Here is a 20,709-nt window from a genome sequence, read left to right as displayed (position 1 = left end):
TTTTCACTTAATCACATTCACCGCCACAAGTCTCCGCCATACCTCAACACAGTATGCACCACTATGTATGTCATGAGGCTATTTCATCTTACTCCCCACGTCCCTTTGACATTGCCAGAGGCAGATGCATTGATGACGTTTCATATGGGGAGGAGGCACCCTTTGCTGTACAAACCTATGGAGATGCATGGAGTGCTCATTCGGAACACAAGGAGAATTCTTTTTATCCCCTGTTCGATGCCTCAGATTATCTGCCTCTTGCTCGCAGAGTATTGAACACCCTTGGTCTCCAAGCTACACAACCAGCAGCTACCGCTTCCGCTATTAAAGGGGGCAGGGTCTTGAAATCCCCCGTGCCAGCAGAGCACTACCTTCCTCTTCCTAACAGTCTTTATTCTCTGGCTCCTGACTTCACCAGCAGACTGGCTCTTCCTGGCATAGTCGAGCCGATATCCAATCTAGTATATAGATTCCTTTTTGCCGAGGGAAGGAGATTCCCATCTACAAGGCGCCTCTGAGCGCAGGCTGGGCTTTGTTTTACGCAAGAATCATGAGGCCACCGCCTTCTCCATGTGAGCCGCTGCATCAACTAATATCCTTCCTAAGACATTGCTGATGTGGTTGGATGACCTTTAGAGGATCCTAATCCTGATCCTGTATCTTTGAGGAGGTCACTGATAAAATTGCGCAAGACAGCGGCTTTTGTAGCTGATGCCACTTTGGGTGCAATTCAACTGGGAGCACGAGGTATGGCAGCACAGGTAGTCGCTCAGCGGACCCTCTGGCTTCGTCACTGGCAAGCTGACTCCACAGCCAGAGTTATTATATCAAGGGCACCTTATTCCGGATCAGTACTCTTCGGTGAGGAGGTCCTAAAGGCAGTGCTTGTTGACCCCAAGGACGCTCAAAGGCCCATCTTGGCCACTGTCCGGAATGCAGATCGCAGGCTTTTCAGACGTTTCTCCTCATATCGCACGACCCAGCCCTTTCGAGGAACGCGACCCAGGTGACAAGACCACGATTTCCGAAACTATGATTTCCGGCCCTCCAGGGGATCCTGGAACAGAAGTTTCCCTGGCAGAGACAGCCTTCAAGAAGGAGACTTCCTGGTTTCTATCGACCTGAAGGAAGCGTATCTCCATGTGACTATTTGCAGAGCCCACAGAAAATTCCTTCAGTTTTCTTTCGGCCCCCAGCCTTTTCAATACCGAGCGATGCCGTTCGGCCTCTCATCTGCCCGAGAGTTTTTACCAAGGCCTATGACCGGCCACTCAATTTCGACAAGCCATCTCCAACCAACCCAACGCATACAACATCTAGGACCGATATTGCACACCCGACAGGTGACTTTGTTCCTGACTCCAGACCGTATAAATGCTATCACAGACGTCGCACGGTTTCTGATGTCCCACGTAACCGCAGACGTTATGCTTCTGTCCAGGGCTCTCAGGAGGTTAGTGTCCACCATCCATATTGTGCCATGGGCTCGAGCTCATACGCGCCTGCTCCAGTGGGCTTTGCTACCGTTTCAGCAGGATATTGCTATGTCAAATCATCGAGCAATTCCCTTGAGCCACACACTGCGTCTTTCATTCCACTGGTGGATGGGGGTCCGACATCTCACCCAGGGCACTCCGTTCAGAGAATCCCACAGAACTGTTATCACTACAGATGCAGTCCCCTTGGCTGGGGAGCCCACTGCAACTCTCAGTTCGTTCAGGGGGTTTGGAACACAGCAGAGCAGACTCAGAGTAGTATTGGCTAGAACTGAAGGCTGTCCACTTAACTCTGCCCCGTTTTCAGTCTCTGTTCCACTTGGACCATGCTCTCATTCGAACGGACAACACGTGTGCCAAATCTCATTTAAACAGACAAAAGGGGACCAGGTCCCGTCCTCTACACATCTGCGATCCCTACAGGCAGAAGATCTCAGAGGAATTTGGAATGTGACAGCAGACTGGCTCAACAGACAACTGGTTTGTCCGGGAGAATGGAAACTCCATCCGACCATTTTCCATCTACTCCAATGTCGGTTTGGTGTCTTCTCAGTTGATCTATTTGCCTCCAGCTGCAAGTGCCAGTAACCCAGGTACTTCGCTCGATACCTGGACATGATAGCAAAAGCGGTGGATGCCCTGTTGTACATCTTCCTTCCAATACCACTCTTAGCCAGAACCTTGAGAAAGGCGCGACGCGAGAGGGCCAAACTGGTTCTGATAGTCCCATACTGGCCCTGTCGACCGTGGTTCTCGGATCTCCTTGCCATGTCAGTGACGGATACTTGGACGCTCCGGGTCAGGCCAGATCTCTTATTCCAGGGTCCAATGTTGCATCAGGATCCCACTTGGCTCAAGCTAACAGCATGGCTTTTGAACAGGACATTTAAAGATCTTCTGGTCTGTCTGATGCTGTTCTTGACATTATCTTGGCCTCGAGACGACCATCCACCCCCCGTATAGATCAACATACTTGAGTGGCAGTCTCCAAGGGTGTCAGTCTCAGCACTTCGATCCTTTCCAGACCACAACACTACAGATACTGCAGTTCCTTCATAGGGGCCTCCTGATGGGACTTACACTTAACACTTTACGTAGACATGCGTCCACTCCGTCTTCCATTCTCTCAGTGTCCTACACTGGTGCTCCTATTGCCTCGCACCCGTTCATCACACGTTTTATGAGGGAAACCGCGTTACGCTCACCGGCTGTATTCCACCGTTTTCCCTCGTGGACTTTGTTGAAGGTCCTACAAGCTTTACAACGCCCTCCGTTTGAGCCCCTCAGGACTGTGCCTTTACGTCTGTTGTTGTTCAAGGTCTTGTTCCTAATCACGATCAACTCGGCGAGACGAGTTTCGGAACTGGGCGTATTGTCTTTTGCACGCCATCTCTGCGTTTCCACAAGGACTCTGTTGTACTGAAGACTGATCCATCCTTCCTCTCAAGGTTGATTCAGTTTTCCATTGCAACCAGGACATTGTTTTGCCCTCCTTTTGTCCGAATCCTACTCATCCTCTCGAGAAGGCTTGGCATTCATTGAAGGTCCGCAGGGCTCTCAAGACCTACCTGTCTAGGACTCAGGATATACGACTGACCGAGGCTTTGTTTGTATCCTTTCATCCAAGGTCTATGGGGCATAAAGTAGCCAATTCCACCTTATCCCGTTGGTTGCGGGCATGCATTACCTTAGCCTATGAGTCCAATTCTACCTAGCGTTACCGCTCATTCCACCAGGTCAGCGGCCACTACGGCTGCTTTTGCTACCAATGCTCCTGTTGCCGATATTTGCAGACCTGTTGTTTGGTCTTCCCCACATTCGTTTATAAGGCATTATAAAATAGACCGTTATGCCTCTGCTGATACCTCTTTTGGCAGACGAGTGTTGCAACAGGTTCTTAATGAGGATTAGGTTGTGGGTGGTCCCTCCCTGTTACGGGCTGCTTTGGTACATCCCGCTTGATGGCATACCTCCTATGGAAAATGGACCATTGGTCTCACCTGAAGGGTGATTTTCATAGGAGGTATGCCCCATCACTACCCTCCCAGTCGGAGGATACCTAGATATTTTTTAGGAATTTTATATATACCTGTTACGTTATTTTATTACATTTATTAGTGAAGTCAAGACTGCTATTACTGTTATCTCGCTATGTTAGAGTCATATTATTATGAATGTTGTTATTATGTTATGTTCTTGCTGGTAGGCCCGTTGGCCTTTTCTCCTGCATTTTTAGATGTCTCTCTTTGGACTCGCTGCAAATGAACTGGAGAGTGGGAGGGGCCTGACGCCCCTAGTCTTGACTTCAGAAACATTCTTGCCTTCGGACGATAGGTGGAGCTATTACCCGCTTGATGGCATACCTCCTATGAAAATCACCCTTCAGGTGAGACCAATGGTCCATTCTGTTTTAAAAGAACAAGAAATTAAATGCAGTTGTGAATAAAAGCCAATGTGATTTTCTGTCCTACTCATTCTTTTTTAACTAAATAAACCATTAAGCTAGACTGTTTCAAAGGAAGGAAACTCAGATTAGTCTTGTCATCCAAATAACATTTTCATTGTTTGTAAGCATTTGTTATAAAGTGACACACTGCACACCATACATATTGTATTGCTTAGGACAGCTTAGATTGCATCCTTCACTTCTAAGCTTGGATCCTCAGAAAATATTTCCTGTTTAAAGTCAGAATTGGTATATTATTCTAGTTTTAATTTCCTAACAAACCTATTCACTTGTCGTTTTTAGAGTTAAATGTCATAGAACATTGACCAGGGATTGCTGATGTAAGTCTCAACTATTACAGGTGCTAAGTTCAGTTTAGGTACAAATAGAGTAATTTTCTTAATAGTGTCCAAACAGTTATGACAACCTCCCCTCACCTCTTTTAAATTGAAACCTCCCAACACCTCTTTATGAAGCAGCCCTTGATGTCACATTTTTATAGCATTAGTGGCAGTCATTTCAAACACCTACAAACAGATCAGTCAGGAAACTAAGTGCCTTGAGTACTTTATTAGTGGGCAGCTAGATGATTTAGAAATGTTTAAAAATCAACAAAATGCATTATTATTATTACTTTAAAATAGGAGGAATAGTACAGACATCAACAGTGAATTTAAAAAATATATGAATTCCTACTATGAAAGTAATCCTGGGTTTATTTTTGCAAGGAATTTCTGTTGCCTTTTTACTCTGAACAGTTCTCAATTATTGCCCATCATCTTTGAAATCCCTGGGAAAGCACAACCAGCTGGTAGCTTTTCCTGTTTCTCTTGCTCCTTTGCCCCTAAGCATTGGTGCCAAGAAATTTCTCCTGCATCCATACCAAGTCAAGCCAGTTATATCCTGACATCCAAAGCTGCTGTCTTGCCTTGCTCTCTAGCAAGATGGCTTGAGCTTACATGCTGTTTTTCAGTTATAGTATCTACTATAATATCTATTGAGTCCATGCACAGTTGACTAGTATTTCATTGTCTGCCCCACTGAACTGTGGGGAAAGCCTTCCATGTTCTGTCAACTTCCAAGCCTAACTAGATGCTGTACATTTTGCTGACAATTAGGCAGTTTGCTAGAAAACACCAGGTTCGATTTATCTTTTAGACATCTAAGCATTAATTTTATTTAATTAGCAATGATATAATACATACTGCACAACAGCTTTCCATAAATACAAACATTATTAATAGTTGTCACACAGGAAACTATTGAGTCAACAAGTACATGCTTGTTACCAGCACTCTTAGCAGAATTATCAGATCAGTTACAAATCAAGATAGCGTTATGTGGAAAATACAGTTTAAATGTAAACTTTTTTTCTTTTTAAAGCTTCAGCATGATAAAAGTGTTTCTCTGGGACAACTGCTTATTATTATACCATTTGCTTTCTAGCTTATGCATTAATGTATTTAAAAAACCCTTCTCTTATAGATTAAAGCTTTCAGTAATGCTCATTTCCAAGGATCATGTATAGACATTACAACAAAGGTTGATGATTTTGTATCATTCACACCTTGTTCTTTTAAGGTTCTTCGGGGATGGTGAGTGGATCTATTCAGCACAATTTTTATAGCAGCTTGGAAAACCATTTTAATCCATTTTATTTACTGTCTTCACAGTTTAATTGTATTTGTTTTTAAACTGGCTTGAAAATTGTCCCCCCTTTAAGAATTTTGCTGAGTTTCCTGTAAGAATGTCACATAATTGCAAAAGCTTACAGTCACATTTGTGCCATGCATTTGAAATAGTGTCTCATTTATGGCCACTGGTATCAAAGTTAAGCTATATGCATCATATCTTTATTTTCTGTTAATATACCACCAAACTGTTTTGTGTTTTAACTATAAGTAATTAGAATGAAATCAGTGTTTGTTTACACATTTCTCTTCTATAAATATTTTATTTGAAATCTGGCAGCACCTTCATTGTACTCTTTTCAGCACCTGTTGAAAACATTTTTGTTTAGGTAAGCCTATTCAGACACACAGATGCTGATGTATTTTAATCTCTTTTTAGTCTACTGTTTTAATATTTTTAAAATATTTTAATTGTTTTTATTGATAATTTCAAAGTTTTTTGTAAACCGCTTAGAGGTTTCTCATAATTAAGCAGTATACACATTTTGTTAAATAAATTTGGAGAAAACCATAATCACCTATTGCAACAGTTAACCTTTTACTGGATTTATCCTTTTAGTTGGTTACTACATTATCAGGGGAAAACTGATGCTGATCAGTGTGTGCTGGAAGAGGACCTCTATACTGACCTTGCTTCCTGTGGTTGTCCACCAGCTGCAATCAAGTCCCTTAAGCCTCTTGAATATGTAAGAACTGTATTTAAAAGGTCTGTTTCATAGCCAGTTACATTGAGAAGTCTATTAAATCCCCTGAAATTGATACTCAGGGAAAACAGCATCTAGCAGAGAAACTGAAGAGTTGGGCCACGTATGTGCACAGATATTAGAAAGAACATGTCTAATTAAAACAACTTTTTTTATCATTACCTAATAAACAGTTCAATAAAGCATTTGCAAAACCTGGCACAATAAGAGGCCTTATAGAGCAATTTAAGGCCTGACGTGTGGCATTTGTCCTTGCTATGTTTATAAAATGAAGAAATGCCAAGTGGTGGAGGGACATGGGTAGATTCCTGTTCTACACTGAACTGGTATTAGATATGTGAACACTTTGTGAGAATTCCATGAATTTTAAACAGGCAGAAGTTTTAAAAAATCAAGTGTATTAAAAATATTGTGGAGCACAATATGTTCAACAGGAGCAGTTGTTGGCCTAGGCCTTACTCTTCCTGTGGATGGGGCAGGGGAGAGCCTATAGAGCTCTTCTGTAGTGTGGGAACAAAAATCCAACACATAATTATTCCCTCCCCCTCCTGTGGAGCACATCTGGAGTATTTAAAAATGCAATATTGGAACTTTGTATTCAGAGCCAGGTTTTCAGTTTTCAGGGAGTCCTGGGCAAATATCCTTGGTGAGGCCCCCAGATGGCCTTGTCCCTCATGGAGTTTCCTAGAGTTGGGGACATGACAAGCGGTAATGGTGGCACTGAAAGCCCCTGCAGCAACAGTTAGCAGGCATTTTAATCCCCCAAATATAGCTATGCTATATTGGAGAGATTAGGGAGGGATGCACCTCTCAGTGCCTGGCATCAAGGTGGGAAAATACTAAAGCTGCTTATACTGAACTCTGTAGGCCCCTTTATGATTTTCTCCTTTTCTCTTGCCACTGGGAGGAGTTCCAAGCAGCTACAGTGAACCCTGTGTTGGGAACTTTGAAGAGATCAAACTGATGAATGCCTTGCTTCATCTGCCTAGGGCTTCTAAAGGGGTCCACTTGGCCCAGTGCAGATGAGGCAGGCCCTCAAAGAATTTTTCCCCTCCTGCTTCTTGGTACTAAGAGGAAAAGCTGCAGCAAACCAAGGAACCCATTTCAATCTCTCCCTGATAAAGCATCACTCCTGAGTATTGCTATAATATGGACATTGTGGAGGGATTTCAGTGATGTCTCCCATGCTTCAGCTGTTTGGCACTTCTCACAGTGGCAACGGGGGATTTTTTAAAGGGCCCAGTCCAGTGTGTAGGAGAATTCTTTCCCCTTGGGATCTTTTGCTGGGGGTCCTTTAAGTAATCAATGACACAGGCTTAAAGCAAAAAGGTAGGCCTTTATTTCTACAAGCATATGCAGGGTCAGTCCCCCAGAAAGTCTGGAAGGGACTGCAAAGAGATGTAGTGTGCACATATCTTTTATAGAGTACAGTTACAGCATGTGACAATGATTTAACCAATACCCCAAGTTTCTTCCCCTTGTACATAAGTTTCTTCCCTCTTGAAATATTTCCAACCAACCAGATAACTTTACTAAAAAGAATTCACGGATATTCATAATCAAGTAGATACCTCCCATCCCCATTGTGATCATTGATGTCAATCTGTCCCCATGGCTGATATTACCACTATTCTACTGTCATATATTACTGATGATCTTGTACTGTTCTGAAACCAATATGTACCCAACATTCCATTCTTTTCATGGCTCCTGACCAGTCAAGCTGGTCAAGAATATATCTTAGGATGTTACAACATGTTATTTGAGTGATACCATGATTTCAGAGCCATATCTGGCTTTCCTTAGAGTGACTGGCAGTTTCTATGTGAAATTCTGCTTATAACTACTTTGCTATAGAAAAAGATTAATTTTAAATCACCATATTATAACCCAAAGCCACTTAATATAAAGAATATAATATAAAGAATTATTAGGGAACAGAGTAAAAGAAAAGGGGTAACTGGCACCCAGCCAGTCTCCATCAAACACAGAGGGAAGCAGAAAGGTGGCCCAAGCACTTACTACATTTTTGGAATAAAATTATACATATCATGCTATTATGAAAATTGAATATCAAACTAAAATTTTATCTTGTCTTCCACTTTGATTCCATTATGAAGATTTTCCTTAGCTGCTCTATAATATCAGAAACCTGATTTCCAAAATCACAAAGAAGAGGTATATTAATCAAGAGACTGTAGGCATTGGGTTAAACCAGCCTTTCCCAACTAGTGGGCCACCAGATGTTGTTGGACCACAACTCTCATCAGCCTCAGCCAGCATTGTCAATGGTCAGGAAAGATGGGAATTGTGGTCCAACAACATCTGGTGGCCCACTAGTTGGGAAATGCTGGGTTAAACAATACTAAATGGCTTTAGCCATTCTTGGCACAGAAAGATGCTAAGGAATTTGCAGCAAAGTGAGCTTAACCCTTTTTCTGCTTTTCCGTACACGCAGGCCTGCTTTTAATGCCTGCTGTTGTGACTAAGGGAAGGAAATCCATTTCTCCTTTATCAGTTTTCAAGGGCCCAAATTGCCTGGGGCCAGGACCCCTTAAGGGGTTGTCCATCAAGTGCACAGGCAGGCTTCAGTCATGTTAGGTCCTGCAAAGGCTTCTTGCATTTGTCCAGTCATGCCATGTGCCAATATAGATTCTTCCTCAGTTTTGTGCCTCTCTCAGAAGAAAGTGCTAATAGGGGTGATTGACAAGGGTTAACTGATCTCTTTAATTGCATTTATGGCATGCCCATCCCATGTTCAGATGGCTCCATTGTCCTCCTTCATTTTCAAGAGAAGTAGTAGTGCAGGTAGGAAGCAACCATCAAATGAAATATTTATCTGGATTTAAGAACATAAGAAGAGCCTGCTGGATCAGGCCAGTGGCCCATCTGGTCCAGCATCCTGTTCTCACAGTGGCCAACCAGGTGCCTGGGGGAGGACCCGAATGCAAGAACACTCTCCCCTCCTGAGGCTTCCGGCAACTGGTTTTCAGAAGCATGCTGCCTCTGACTAGGGTGGCAGAGCAAAGCCATCACGGCTAGTAGCCATTGATAGCCCTGTCCTCCATGAATTTGTCTAATCTCCTGTTAAAGCCATCCAAGCTGGTGGCCATTACTGCATCTTGTGGGATTTAAACAAATGACCCTCAAAATACAATTTGTGTTAACGCAATTTGTTTAAGACCTCCTTTATGTTGAAAGATTGCCAGTTTTTCTGATTTCTGTCAGAAAAAAATCTACTGGTTACAAAGTAAGAACAACTATAGATTGTGATATAGCAATAGATACAATTGTGTGGCATTGCAATGTCAACTTCTCATGACTTACCTTGTAATCCTAACTATATCTACTCATAAGTAGTGCTAAATTTAATGGGGCTTACTCCCAGGTAAGTGGGCTTAGGGTTGCAGTCTTGTTTCATGGAAAAATGATGTGCTCAGTGGTAGTTAATGCAAAGTGGGCAGCAGAACATATTATAGGCTTACTACTTCCCTGCCATAATAACAGGCAGTGATATGTGATAACTGACTAGAGCAGTTTCAGACCTGCAGGTTAACTGAAGTTTTGATATGTTAAATTGCCTTTAGTATATGCTGCAATTCAAGTATGCTAACTTTAGTACTAGGTGGGTTGCTAATCTTAACAGCTTTTTGTTGCACTAAGAACAAACTGGGAAACTGTTTCCTTGAGTTCAGCATTGTACCAGATTATTACTGTCCCCCGAGTGTTTAAAAATGTTTTGAAATAGTTCTATAGCTTTCACAGATGAATAGACTAATTCTTCTCACTTTATCGCCTGCCTATTCATGGTTGCCCATTCCCTTTGGGAGAACATGAGAGAATAGCAACTTTTAAAGAATCAGTCTCTCCCTTTGTGCATTCCTGCTGTGCTCCTGGAGTGCACATAATCCTTCCTGTTTCCTCTGAAAAGTAATGTTCTGTTTTGCTGTGTCTTTTGGCTCTCATTAAATTCACCCTGCAAGAAAATCTTGCTAATTTGAAATTTATTGAAACATTTAATAATTTTCAGGAAGACTGGCAATGTTAAAACAGTATGTAGTGTCCTCAGGGGACTTTATGGCAGGAAATAATGACCTCTGTACAAGGAGGAACTTGCCCTGATTTCATTTACAAATAATATTCAATTTATCAGTATGGAACAGTATACTTGCTGTTTTAGAAAGCTGTTTTTAGTAACCCTGTAAGATGTTGATCTAAACACTTAAGAATACAGTAATGGAAAACACTTGATTTACTTCTATGCACAATTGTTTTAAGCCTATGTTTATACAAACATTTGTAATGCTTATTTTTGAGGTAATTGTTGACATTGCTTTTTTGCATAGGTGTCTATGCCAATAATACTTAATTTTGAGCAAGAACAAAACTTGTTCTCAAGCAGCTCAGTCCATGATTGTTTAGCTGAAGTATTTGTTAGATACCATCAAATATAAATGGAATGAAAGTGGTTTACATTTTTATAGCATTGTTGGTCTGGAAGACATTTTAAAAGTAATGTTGCTAATCCCATAAATAGAGCCCAGCTGTATCAGTCCAAAGACCTCTCTAGTCCTGCATTCTGTTCTCACAGTGGCCATCCAGATGCCTATGGGAAGCCCACAGCCAGAACATGAGTACAATAGCACTCTTCCGCTCATGATCCCCAGCAACTAGTATTCAGAAGTGTACTTAGTCCATCTTAGACCATCTCTGATGGTTGTCGGTTAATCAATTTATAAGGAAAAGGATTAGTCAGATAAGGGCTGACTAATTATATTTATCAGGTCAATCAACTTTTACTTGATTTATATTGCCAGTGGAATCCAATTTCACTTCTTAAGGGGGGGTAGTTGGATTTTTATAAGGAATACATCTGGTTAGGACTGAAAATAAACACAAAATGATATAACAAATGTTAAATTAAGCATAAATATTCGTAATAATAATAATAATTTATTTATTTAATTTGTATCCCGCCCTTCCTCCCAGCAGGAGCCCAGGGCAGCAATTACTAGAAGCTGCCACAGAATAATTGATATAGCTCTGATGATTTATCAATCCTGACTATAATTATATTAGGAAAGCAGAAAAGGATGGACTGAGGTAAATTACTGTGTAAATAAGAGTTAAAAGAGTGTTATCCGTGGAAATGTCACCTGACTAGAAACAAAATGGCCACAGCTGCTCTTGTGCCTTTAACAGCAGCTTGACTAGCAGGCGATTTTCATGGCCTAGGAACATTTGAACCTGATAGTGTGCGCAAACCAATCAGCTGTTATGTTAAAAAGTGCAGAAACAATCATCATTTTAAAAACTGACAACCCTAGTTGTCTAACAATTCCATTCCACATTATCTTTGTCAACACTAGTAGTTCATATTAATAGTGGGATACATGTACTTACTAAATAACCGATTTCATAAGATGCTGTATGATTATACTCCTCCTAGAAACTTTATGTAAACATGCCCTCTTGCACATCAGGTTTTGCCTTTGATCTCAGAGTCCTCCCAGCAATCTGTATAACTATTGGCATTATAAAAAAAGGTTCTCCCAGGATTTTTTTTTAATGTGAGGAAGATGCCTTGTAATTCTTCAACGCTTCATTATTATTGAGACTGGAAAGATTTTAACACAGGAAGATGATGCGAGTATACAGTAGTTGTGCTCTTCCTAAATATCTTTCTGAAAGGAAACTACCATCAATAAGAGACCATGTAGTTTTTCTTGGTAATTGGTCCCTAAGGAGAATCAACATCTTCTTGTCTGTCTGTTTGCCTGCCTGTCTTCCGGACAGCACAACCCTTTGCATACTTAATCAATAGTAAGTTCTACTATGTTCAGTGGGACTTATTTCCAGGTAAGTGTGCATAGGATTGTATCCACGATTTTCATTGTAGCTCACAAGGGTAATTTTTTAAAAAAAATAATTGATACCAGTTCATGTATACTTAGCCAGAATTATGAAAGCTGTTCTGATCTTTTGAGCTGTGCCATTGTTTGCCTATCTTCATCTTTCAGGTTTTTCAAATCCTATTTCTCTAGCTGTAAAATGATCTAGTGCAGACAACTCTTAACCATGTTTAGCCTGGGCAGAGCAATCCAAACCTCTGATCATGCTGGAGGCAGTTTGGATATGGCCGAGATGTTTCTCTTCTGGGCTCTGCCACCCTGGAGCTCCTGACTGTGCCCACGTAAGCCATGGCTGGGTGGAAGCTACTGCTAGCAGTAGCTAGCAATGCTCCCAATATGAGTAGAGTTGGGCGAGCAAAAGAGGTGCTGGGTCCTAAGCCTGTCCAGCTAATGGCAAGAGGCCAAGTCTGGTTTCTCTACAGCACCAGCCTTGGAGCTAGGATAGCAAAAATGGATTCTCCTACCCACCTTCTGTACTGGGCAGCATGAGCTGTGGGGCTCCAGATGTGGCAGTTGCTTTGCCTCCATTAAGCACAGCTGCTGCCTGCTAGGAGTTTGGAATGTTTCCTATCTTTGGTTTGGTCAGAATCCAGATGTGCAGCGATATCTGTCGCAAGAGGGAGCTGTATAGGGGGCAATAGTGAGGCATAATTGTCACCTTGAAAACAAATGACTTGCTCTATGCAAATGTTACCAGCCTTTCTCATTTTTAGGTTTTTGCTGAGCCCTTCATCAGTCTTTTTGCTTTGGACAATTGTGAAGGGAGAGAGCTGCACTTGCAAGAAGCTGTCAGTTCAGTTCTGAATAAGGACCTTCATTTTCTTATCCAGTCTGTGTGGGTAAGAAGTGGACTGTAAGTATTCTGACTTCTACTTTGTAGAATAAAGTAACATGTCAATATTTCTTTATTATCCTTGGGACAGAGCAAGGTTTAGTTCTTTCTCCTTTGTTCTGCATCCTTTAGCCAGGACAAAGGGTAATTATCTCCCTCAAATAGTCCCAAATGACGGCAGTGGATAGTACTGGATTACGTTTTGAGTCATTCTAGTACTTGCAAATGGGAAATTGGGGAAAATCTTTCTACACTTTGTAAGAGAATTTAAGTCTGGTGTGTCTCATAATGCAACAGAAATTGTATGTGCATGAAGAAGCTAAAACACAGTGGGCAGTCTATACACATGGGATAACTATCTTTACAGTTATAAGAGAAGCTTGTATATGAGCTGTTTCCTATGAGGTGGAGCCTAATGGCCAGTAGTGGCCAGCGGGGAGGGCCCCCACCATGCTCCTGACCTTCCTGGCAACAGCATCACTACAGCTTACCTGGAGGGACAGGTTGAGGGGATATCAGCACTCTGCAGGCACACTGGCAAGAACACTAGATTGGCTCTGTTAGTACAGCTGCACAGCACTATCATCCTCGCCACCTCTCCCTCTTGGTAAGATGTAGCAGCGCTGCTGCCAGGAAAGCAGGTGTGTGGCTTGTGCACAGTATATGGAGGGGGTCATAGTTTACCAATTAGTAGCTGTGCCAAGAGTTACCTCTTTGGCTATTTTTAAGCAGTGACTGGATATAAGCAAGAATCTGCTGGTGTATATTTCTAACAAGAGAACAGATGATAACTAATTCAGAGTAGATCTAGGAAAAGCAAAGCAAAATGCTTCAAAAAAGTCTGAGACACTTTAGAGCAGTAGCTGTCAGTTGTCAGTAATACAAACTGGTAACAAAACTTGTAACATACCAAGTGCTAGAAGGCAAAGGAGATGTTGTTATAGGCTTTGCTTCATTTGCAAAATTCTCAGGCAAAAGGATGCTATTAATCCCTAATTTTAAACCCATTTATTTCACAAAAAGGTGCACCTGAAAGCTAGTTCCACTCTGGGGAGATCCTGGAGTGCAACTTCACATGCCTCAGTAACATATGAACTGGTTCAGAGTATGGTAAATAAGTATGACCATTGTAAATCATTTTGAGTTCAAAAAGCATTTTTGTCAGCTTTTAAGCTTGCTTCAATCTAGCACTTTTTTGTATTCCTTTTGCTGAGGTTTGTCACTCACCTGAGATTGCCCTAGTATGTGTACTCCACAGATTTATTTATTTAAGATTTATATTCCACTTTTCCCTCTACAAAGGAGTTGCTCAAAGTGGTTTACAAATAAAAAGCAAACATTAAGCCAATGATAATCCAACCATTAAAACACAAATCAACAAACAGCAAAAATACAAAAAGGCAGCACCAACCATCAGTACATTGAGCAGCAAGTTTCAAAAACTTCTTTGAAAATGAAAAAATTCTGGATTTGATCTAAATTGTAGTCTTCTACCTTGCTCTGAACAACTTGCAAATCCATATTCTCTTGCAATTACTATGCAAAATATCAATTCTAGATCAAGCTTTTCATTGTGGTGACTTGTTTTCTTCTACTTGGTTTACTCTAAAAGAAAAAAAGTGCCACCAAGCACTATTTAGACTTTAGCTCTGCTAAATGTGCACCAGTCTTGTATTATTTTCTTTTGGGAAAAGCAACACAATTTTAAAAAGTATAAATAACCTGAATTTATATGAGTAATTTTCGTCTCCGTATCAGGTGCCATGCCCATTTTAAAGCCTTCGATTACTATCATTACAGTAAACAATATCAAATATCATGTCAGCAGGTGTAACTGGACTTCTGCCTTGCCCCATCCACCATAGAGAGTCCCCCAATCATTTGGAGCCAATTTTAAGGGTATGGGGGACTGCAGAGGGAAGGAAAGGGAAATCTGGTTGTGCACAAAGAAGACATTGCGCAAAGAGGATGATACTGTTGAATGTTGCCTAATATTTTCATCGAAGGAACTCCATACTGTCATATTAATTGAAATGCTCTTATATCCATTTATTTTGAAATAACACAAGTGAAGATCAGTGGAATTACTTGCTAACATAGTGCAAGCAAGATAGAACAAGCAAAAAATCTAAGAATAAATTGTTGCCTTAGAAAAGCATCTGACTTGCAATACAAAAACTACACAGTCTTCTTTTAAGATAGGTTTAAAAGAAAAAGCCTGAAAAACGTTATTGAAACAACATGAGACAATACTGTGCGTTTAAAGTGCTCTTCGGGCAAAGCAATCCTACTCAGAGGAGGCTGGCAGAAGTGGAGCCGGCAGAAGTGGAGCCGGCAGAAGGGAACACAGCGGAAGGTTCCACCACATCCCATCTCCTATCAGGAGCCACTGGGAGAGGAATACATTGGCTGCACCAGCAGAGCTCACTGGAACAAAAAGAAATGCATCTTCCCTTCCACCACCCTTTCTCCCGACGTATCATCTGCTGGGACTTCGGATGCAGGACTGAGCCGAACATGCTCAGGATGCGGCGTAAGTCCCCCTCCCCTCAGTTCTGCCCCCAACACACACACCCAGAACACCCCTTTTTCAGGCCTTCTGCTGGCTCCACTTGCGCCAGTCTTGGCTTGGCCCTTGCTGGGCCCATGTGGTGGCAGATTTCCCTGGCTGCACCCTTCTGCCAGCTACACTTCTGCCAGCCCAGGTGGGAGACTTCAGTCGGTGCAGCCCAGTGTAAATGCCAGTTAGACTGTTCCCCAAGTTACAGCTAAAGGCTACAGTACAGAAAACCATATGCCCAGCTCCAGGAAGAGCACAAGAGATTTTTAACTGATGGAAAAGGGTGAAGAAAGGAAAGGCTACTATAACTATACAAGGCTGCAATATCTAAAGGAGCGTATCACTTAGAATTTCTGTAGGATTAAATTAGAATGTAGATCATGAAAAACTATGGAATGCTTTAAAAGAAATGGGGGTGCCACAGCATCTGATTGTCTTGATGTGCAACCTATACTCTACACAATACTGTAAGGACAGAATATGGAGAAACCGATTGGTTCCCCATCGGAAAGGGTGTGAGACAGGGGAGCATTTTATCACCCTATTTATTTAATCTATACGCAAAACATATCATACGGAAAGCAGGATTGGACTAAAATGAAGGTGTGAAAATTGGAGGGAGAAATATTAATAATTTAAGATATGCAGATGATACCATACTACTAGCACAAACCAGTAAAGATTTGAAACGAATGCTGATGAAAGTTAAAGAAGAAAGCACAAAAGTTAAAGAGGAAAGCACAAAAGCAGGACTACAGCTGAATGTCAAAAAGACTAAAGTAATGGCAACAGAAGATTTATGTAACTTTAAAGTTGACAATGAGGACATTGAACTTGTCAAGGATTATCCATACCTTGGCACAGTCATTAACGAAAATGGAGACAATAGTCAAGAAATCAGAAGAAGGCTAGGACTGGGGAGGGCAGCTGTGAGAGAACTAGAAAAGGTCCTCAAATGCAAAGATGTATCACTAAAGATGCATCACTAAAGTCAGGATCATTCAGAGCATGGTATTTCCTATCTCTATGTATGGATGTGAACGTTGGACAATGAAAAAGACGGATAAGAGAAAAATGAACTCATTTGAAATGTGGTGTTGGAGGAGAGCTTTGAGCATACCATGGACTGCGAAAAAGACAAATAAGAGGTACATAACAACAAATTAGAATGGAAAGAAATATTTCAAATTAAAGTTATTTGAATTTTTTAGCCGATTCCCTTTTCCCTTCCCCGTGTTAGGGATGTCTGTTGGCAAGACTTGTGGGAAAAGCCCAAATTGCTGCCCAGAGCTATTAAAATAACAAGAATTTTATGTGAATGGGAAGGGGATACCATGAATATCTGACATGGTACATTTTCATCTCTGTTTCATTATAACTGAGGTTGCTATTACTATTATTATTCCCGCCTTTCACCCTAGTGTCCCAAGAAGGGTCATAAAAGCTGCTGCCTTTCCTCACATAGGCTAATCCAATGTTTGGAATCTTATACTTCTGTCTGAGAGCAAGTTTCACTTAGATGTGTGCAGTATTACAGCCTCAGCATCTTACAACTCTAGTATACAGCTTGGGACCAGGATACTTCAAAGATCATTTTACTCCTTAGGTAGCCAGTCATCACTGCGCTGTGCAGGTGAGGGCCTCTTGCAGATACCATCTTATCAGGAGGTCCGTTCCACACAACATAGGAAGCAGACCTTTAGTGTTGTCGGCACCTACCCTTTGGAATTTTGTTTGTTGTTATGTGCCTCCAAGTCGACCACGACTTATGGCGACCCTATGAATCAGTGACCTCCAAGAGCGTCTGTCATGAACCACCCTGTTCAGATCTTGTAAGTTCAGGTCTGTGGCTTCCTTTATGGAATCAATCCATCTCTTCTTTGGCCGTCCTCTTTTTCTACTCCCTTCTGTTTTCCCCAGCATTATCTTTTCTAATGAATCATGTCTTCTCATCATGTGTCCAAAGCATGATACCCTCAGTTTCATCATTTTAGCTTCTAGAGATAGTTCTGGTTAAATTTGTTCTAGCACCCAATTATTTGACTTTTTCGCAGTCCATGTATCCACAAAGGATATTTGGAATTTACTCTCCTTAAATGTCAGACAGGCACCATCTCTGTTGTCTTTTTGGTGCCTACTGAAGACCTTCCTCTTTCAACAACCCTTCTAAGTAAAGCCCTTATCCCAGTCTGCATCAGTCTTGGAATTGTTTTTCAAGTTTAAGACTTTTTAAGATGTTTGGTTTTTAACGTTGTGTTAAGCTGTTTTACAGATTTTTTAGTGTTTTATCACCTGTTTGCCACCCTGGTCCCCTTTTGGAAGGGCGGGATATTTATTTAATAAATAAATAAATAGTATAATGCTATCATGGGAAGCATGACTATTTTCTCAGTTTAAACCATTTTCCTGGCTTTTTGTTTGTTTTTGGTCTTACTGAAATGACAGTATTAACATACTTATTTCATGTTGTTTTGAACCAGGTGGATTGCATACGAAGGATGTAATTTCTTAGGGAACCAACTTCTACTTGAACCCAGCAAGATTTCAAACTGGACTCAATATAGTGGCTGGAAAGTAATTGGCTCCCTTCGCCCTGTAAAGCAGGTACTGTAACTAAGTCTGTTTCTTCTCAGGTGATAAAATTGTTAGAAGGTTGAGTTATTTTCTGTAGTATGGATCCAAGGCCAAGTTCAATTCTAGTATACATTTATCATACCAAACTTCAGTTTTCTATTAGTTGTGGAAATACACTAACATTTTTATGGATGAGGTACACATAGAGTTCTTGTGTATTATATAAAAAAGGGTATTTGTGTGGATTTATAATAGAGATTTGCACTTCTCCATGAAGTATGAGCTGATTATTCTTTTCTGTTTCAGCCAGCAGTATACTTTAGAATAAAAAACAGATACCAAGATAAATACTTGACGGTTGCTGGAAATCTAATGGATGCAAGAGCTACATCAGTATGTCTTTCCCCATTAAATGGCAAGTCTACTCAGATCTGGCGCTACAGGTCTGGACTCATCAAGTCCAAGGTACTTTGCTAGCAGTAGAAACTCCAGTGTCATAATCCTCAACCTTGTCTCTTTAAAGCCGGCTGTGCAAATAGGGACCAGGTGGATGTGATTTGCAATGGATAAACTTCAGGTGGAAGGAAGTCACCTAACCCTTCCCCTGCCTGCTCTTTATCCCCACAAGCCCTCAGCTTGCTTCTCCCACAGCCCAGGTTCCAAACCCATGTTTCCACTGAATTCACAAATTAATATTTCCAACTTATGTAAATACTTTAAAACTGTAAACATTTCAGGGTGAAACTAGATAATTATTTTAAAAGCAAATAAAAGAGCACTTGGGTTGGGTTCTTTTTTATACATGTAACAGCCTTCATGGGAGAACAAATTATTTTCCTCATGTAGTCCGACATCATGTGGGATCTAGTGCCATCTAGCGTCCGAAGGCAAGAATGGATTGAAGTCAAGACCTGGGGCATCAAGCCCCTCCCACTCCAGTTCATCCTTGCCTTCATTCGAAGTGTTTGGACCTATTTTATGGCGTTAGCTAGGTTTGATGATTGAGTGTGTGGGATTGTGATTTTTCCTTCTGTTCCTTCCCTCCTTCACCCCTTTTGCACTCCCGGAACGTTTGTTGGGTGGATTTTCTTTTTGACTCCTTTTTGTTCTTCCCCACATTCAGTCCTTTGTAGGGGGCTCCGGCGGCTGCCGTTCCCCCTCTAGGCTTCAGCCTCTTGCGAGACGAGCCTTTGCTGAGAGCCGCAGCTGCGGCTCTCTCTTCAGCCCTTCCCTTGCCTTACCACCGCCTCCCTCTCAGGCGGCTGTTTTTATTGTTTTTGTCTCTCCGGGAGCCGCGGCTGCGACTCCTTTAACTACTGCTACAGCCAATTTTCGGCGGCGGCTGCTGTATGGCTGAAGCGAAGGCTGCTGTCTCCTTTGGCAAGTGGTGGTTGGAGCTCGCGTCTGCGGCTCCCTTAGCTCATTTTTACCGCCAGCTTCTTGAATTACAGGCTTGGGTGGCGCTTATAGGCATTGCTCACCGGGAGGCTGCGGCTCCCTCCTGCTTGCTTCGGCGGCTCCTTTTATTTTACTCTGTGCTTGGAACTCGCCCTTGTGCCTCCCCCCTACTGTTTGCTGGGCACTTTTCACGGCCATTACTGGCTTTTTTGGAGCTCACGGAACCCTCTGCCTGTCTGCCATTGCTCCTTCTTCTTCACGGCTACCATTTTGATTTCAATTTTCCCACCCTTTTTGCCGGCGCCATTTTAATTTGCCCCTTTCCCCCCACCTTTTCTATTCACCTTGTTTGACTGTACAGTTACTTAGGCTCTCCAAGCTTTAAACACAAGTCTACCAAGAAAAAGCCTGCAAGGCTAATTTCTACAATAGTGTCTCTATACTAAGCGGCATTTGGTGCTGTTCACCACCCCACCTGTGGGCGTGTACTAAGCTCTTTGCCCACACGACGTATTTACATTGGGACTTTGTGCAGCAGCTGCATATTGAAACTGTATATTGGGATTTATCTGCACAGCAGCTGCATATTGGAACTGTACACGCCTTTGGGCGTGTACTAAAATATCCTGCCACACTGCACCTCTCACCTCTGTGCGTGTGTTGGTGTTAGTCCCTCGCCAGACCGCACCCACCACCTCTGTGCGTGTGTTGGTGATTATATACCGTGTGTTGGCAGCAGTCCCTCGCCATACCGCACCCCCCCACCTCTGTGCATGTGTTGGTGATATAGATATATATACCGCATCTCTGGGCGCGTAGTATGGCGGATCAACACCCAGAGGCGCATGCGACTGGGGCGAAACAACCCTGCAAGACCTCGCATCACAAGTCTGCCAAGCAAAACTGCCCAGGCTTCACTCCAAGGCCATGGCTAAAACTAAACACCTGTCTAGCCACAGTGCCACCAAGTGAACATGTTACATCTCTGTTCCGCATTCTGAGGCTGCTAGCCAAGAACAATTGACAGCCCTCTTTCACTCTCCAGCAGAGTCGTCTGAGGATGACTTCGAGGGTTTTCCTGACCAACCCGTGGTCT

The 20,709-nt window shown here is 42.1% G+C and overlaps 1 protein-coding gene across 2 annotated transcripts in view; it reads left to right on the top strand.

The window, feature by feature from the left end:
* Window positions 1-20,709, top strand: part of CRYBG3 (crystallin beta-gamma domain containing 3) — a 150,031-nt gene that overhangs the window by 116,653 nt on the left and 12,669 nt on the right. The window contains exons 16-20 of one of the 2 annotated variants that reach the window (XM_061628033.1): window positions 5,428-5,537; window positions 6,193-6,319; window positions 12,963-13,102; window positions 18,122-18,245; window positions 18,522-18,680. In XM_061628033.1, the coding sequence (XP_061484017.1) occupies window positions 5,428-5,537; window positions 6,193-6,319; window positions 12,963-13,102; window positions 18,122-18,245; window positions 18,522-18,680 (660 nt within the window). Of the gene's footprint in view, window positions 1-5,427; window positions 5,538-6,192; window positions 6,340-12,962; window positions 13,103-18,121; window positions 18,246-18,521; window positions 18,681-20,709 lie in introns of those variants that run through there. The other variant, XM_061628034.1, reaches the window with a different exon arrangement.

The sequence above is a fragment of the Rhineura floridana genome, chromosome 5 (assembly GCF_030035675.1).
Source record: "Rhineura floridana isolate rRhiFlo1 chromosome 5, rRhiFlo1.hap2, whole genome shotgun sequence".
NCBI lineage: Eukaryota > Metazoa > Chordata > Lepidosauria > Squamata > Rhineuridae > Rhineura > Rhineura floridana.
Note: the sequence above shows the minus strand (reverse complement) of the source record. Positions and strands in the feature narration are given on the sequence as shown.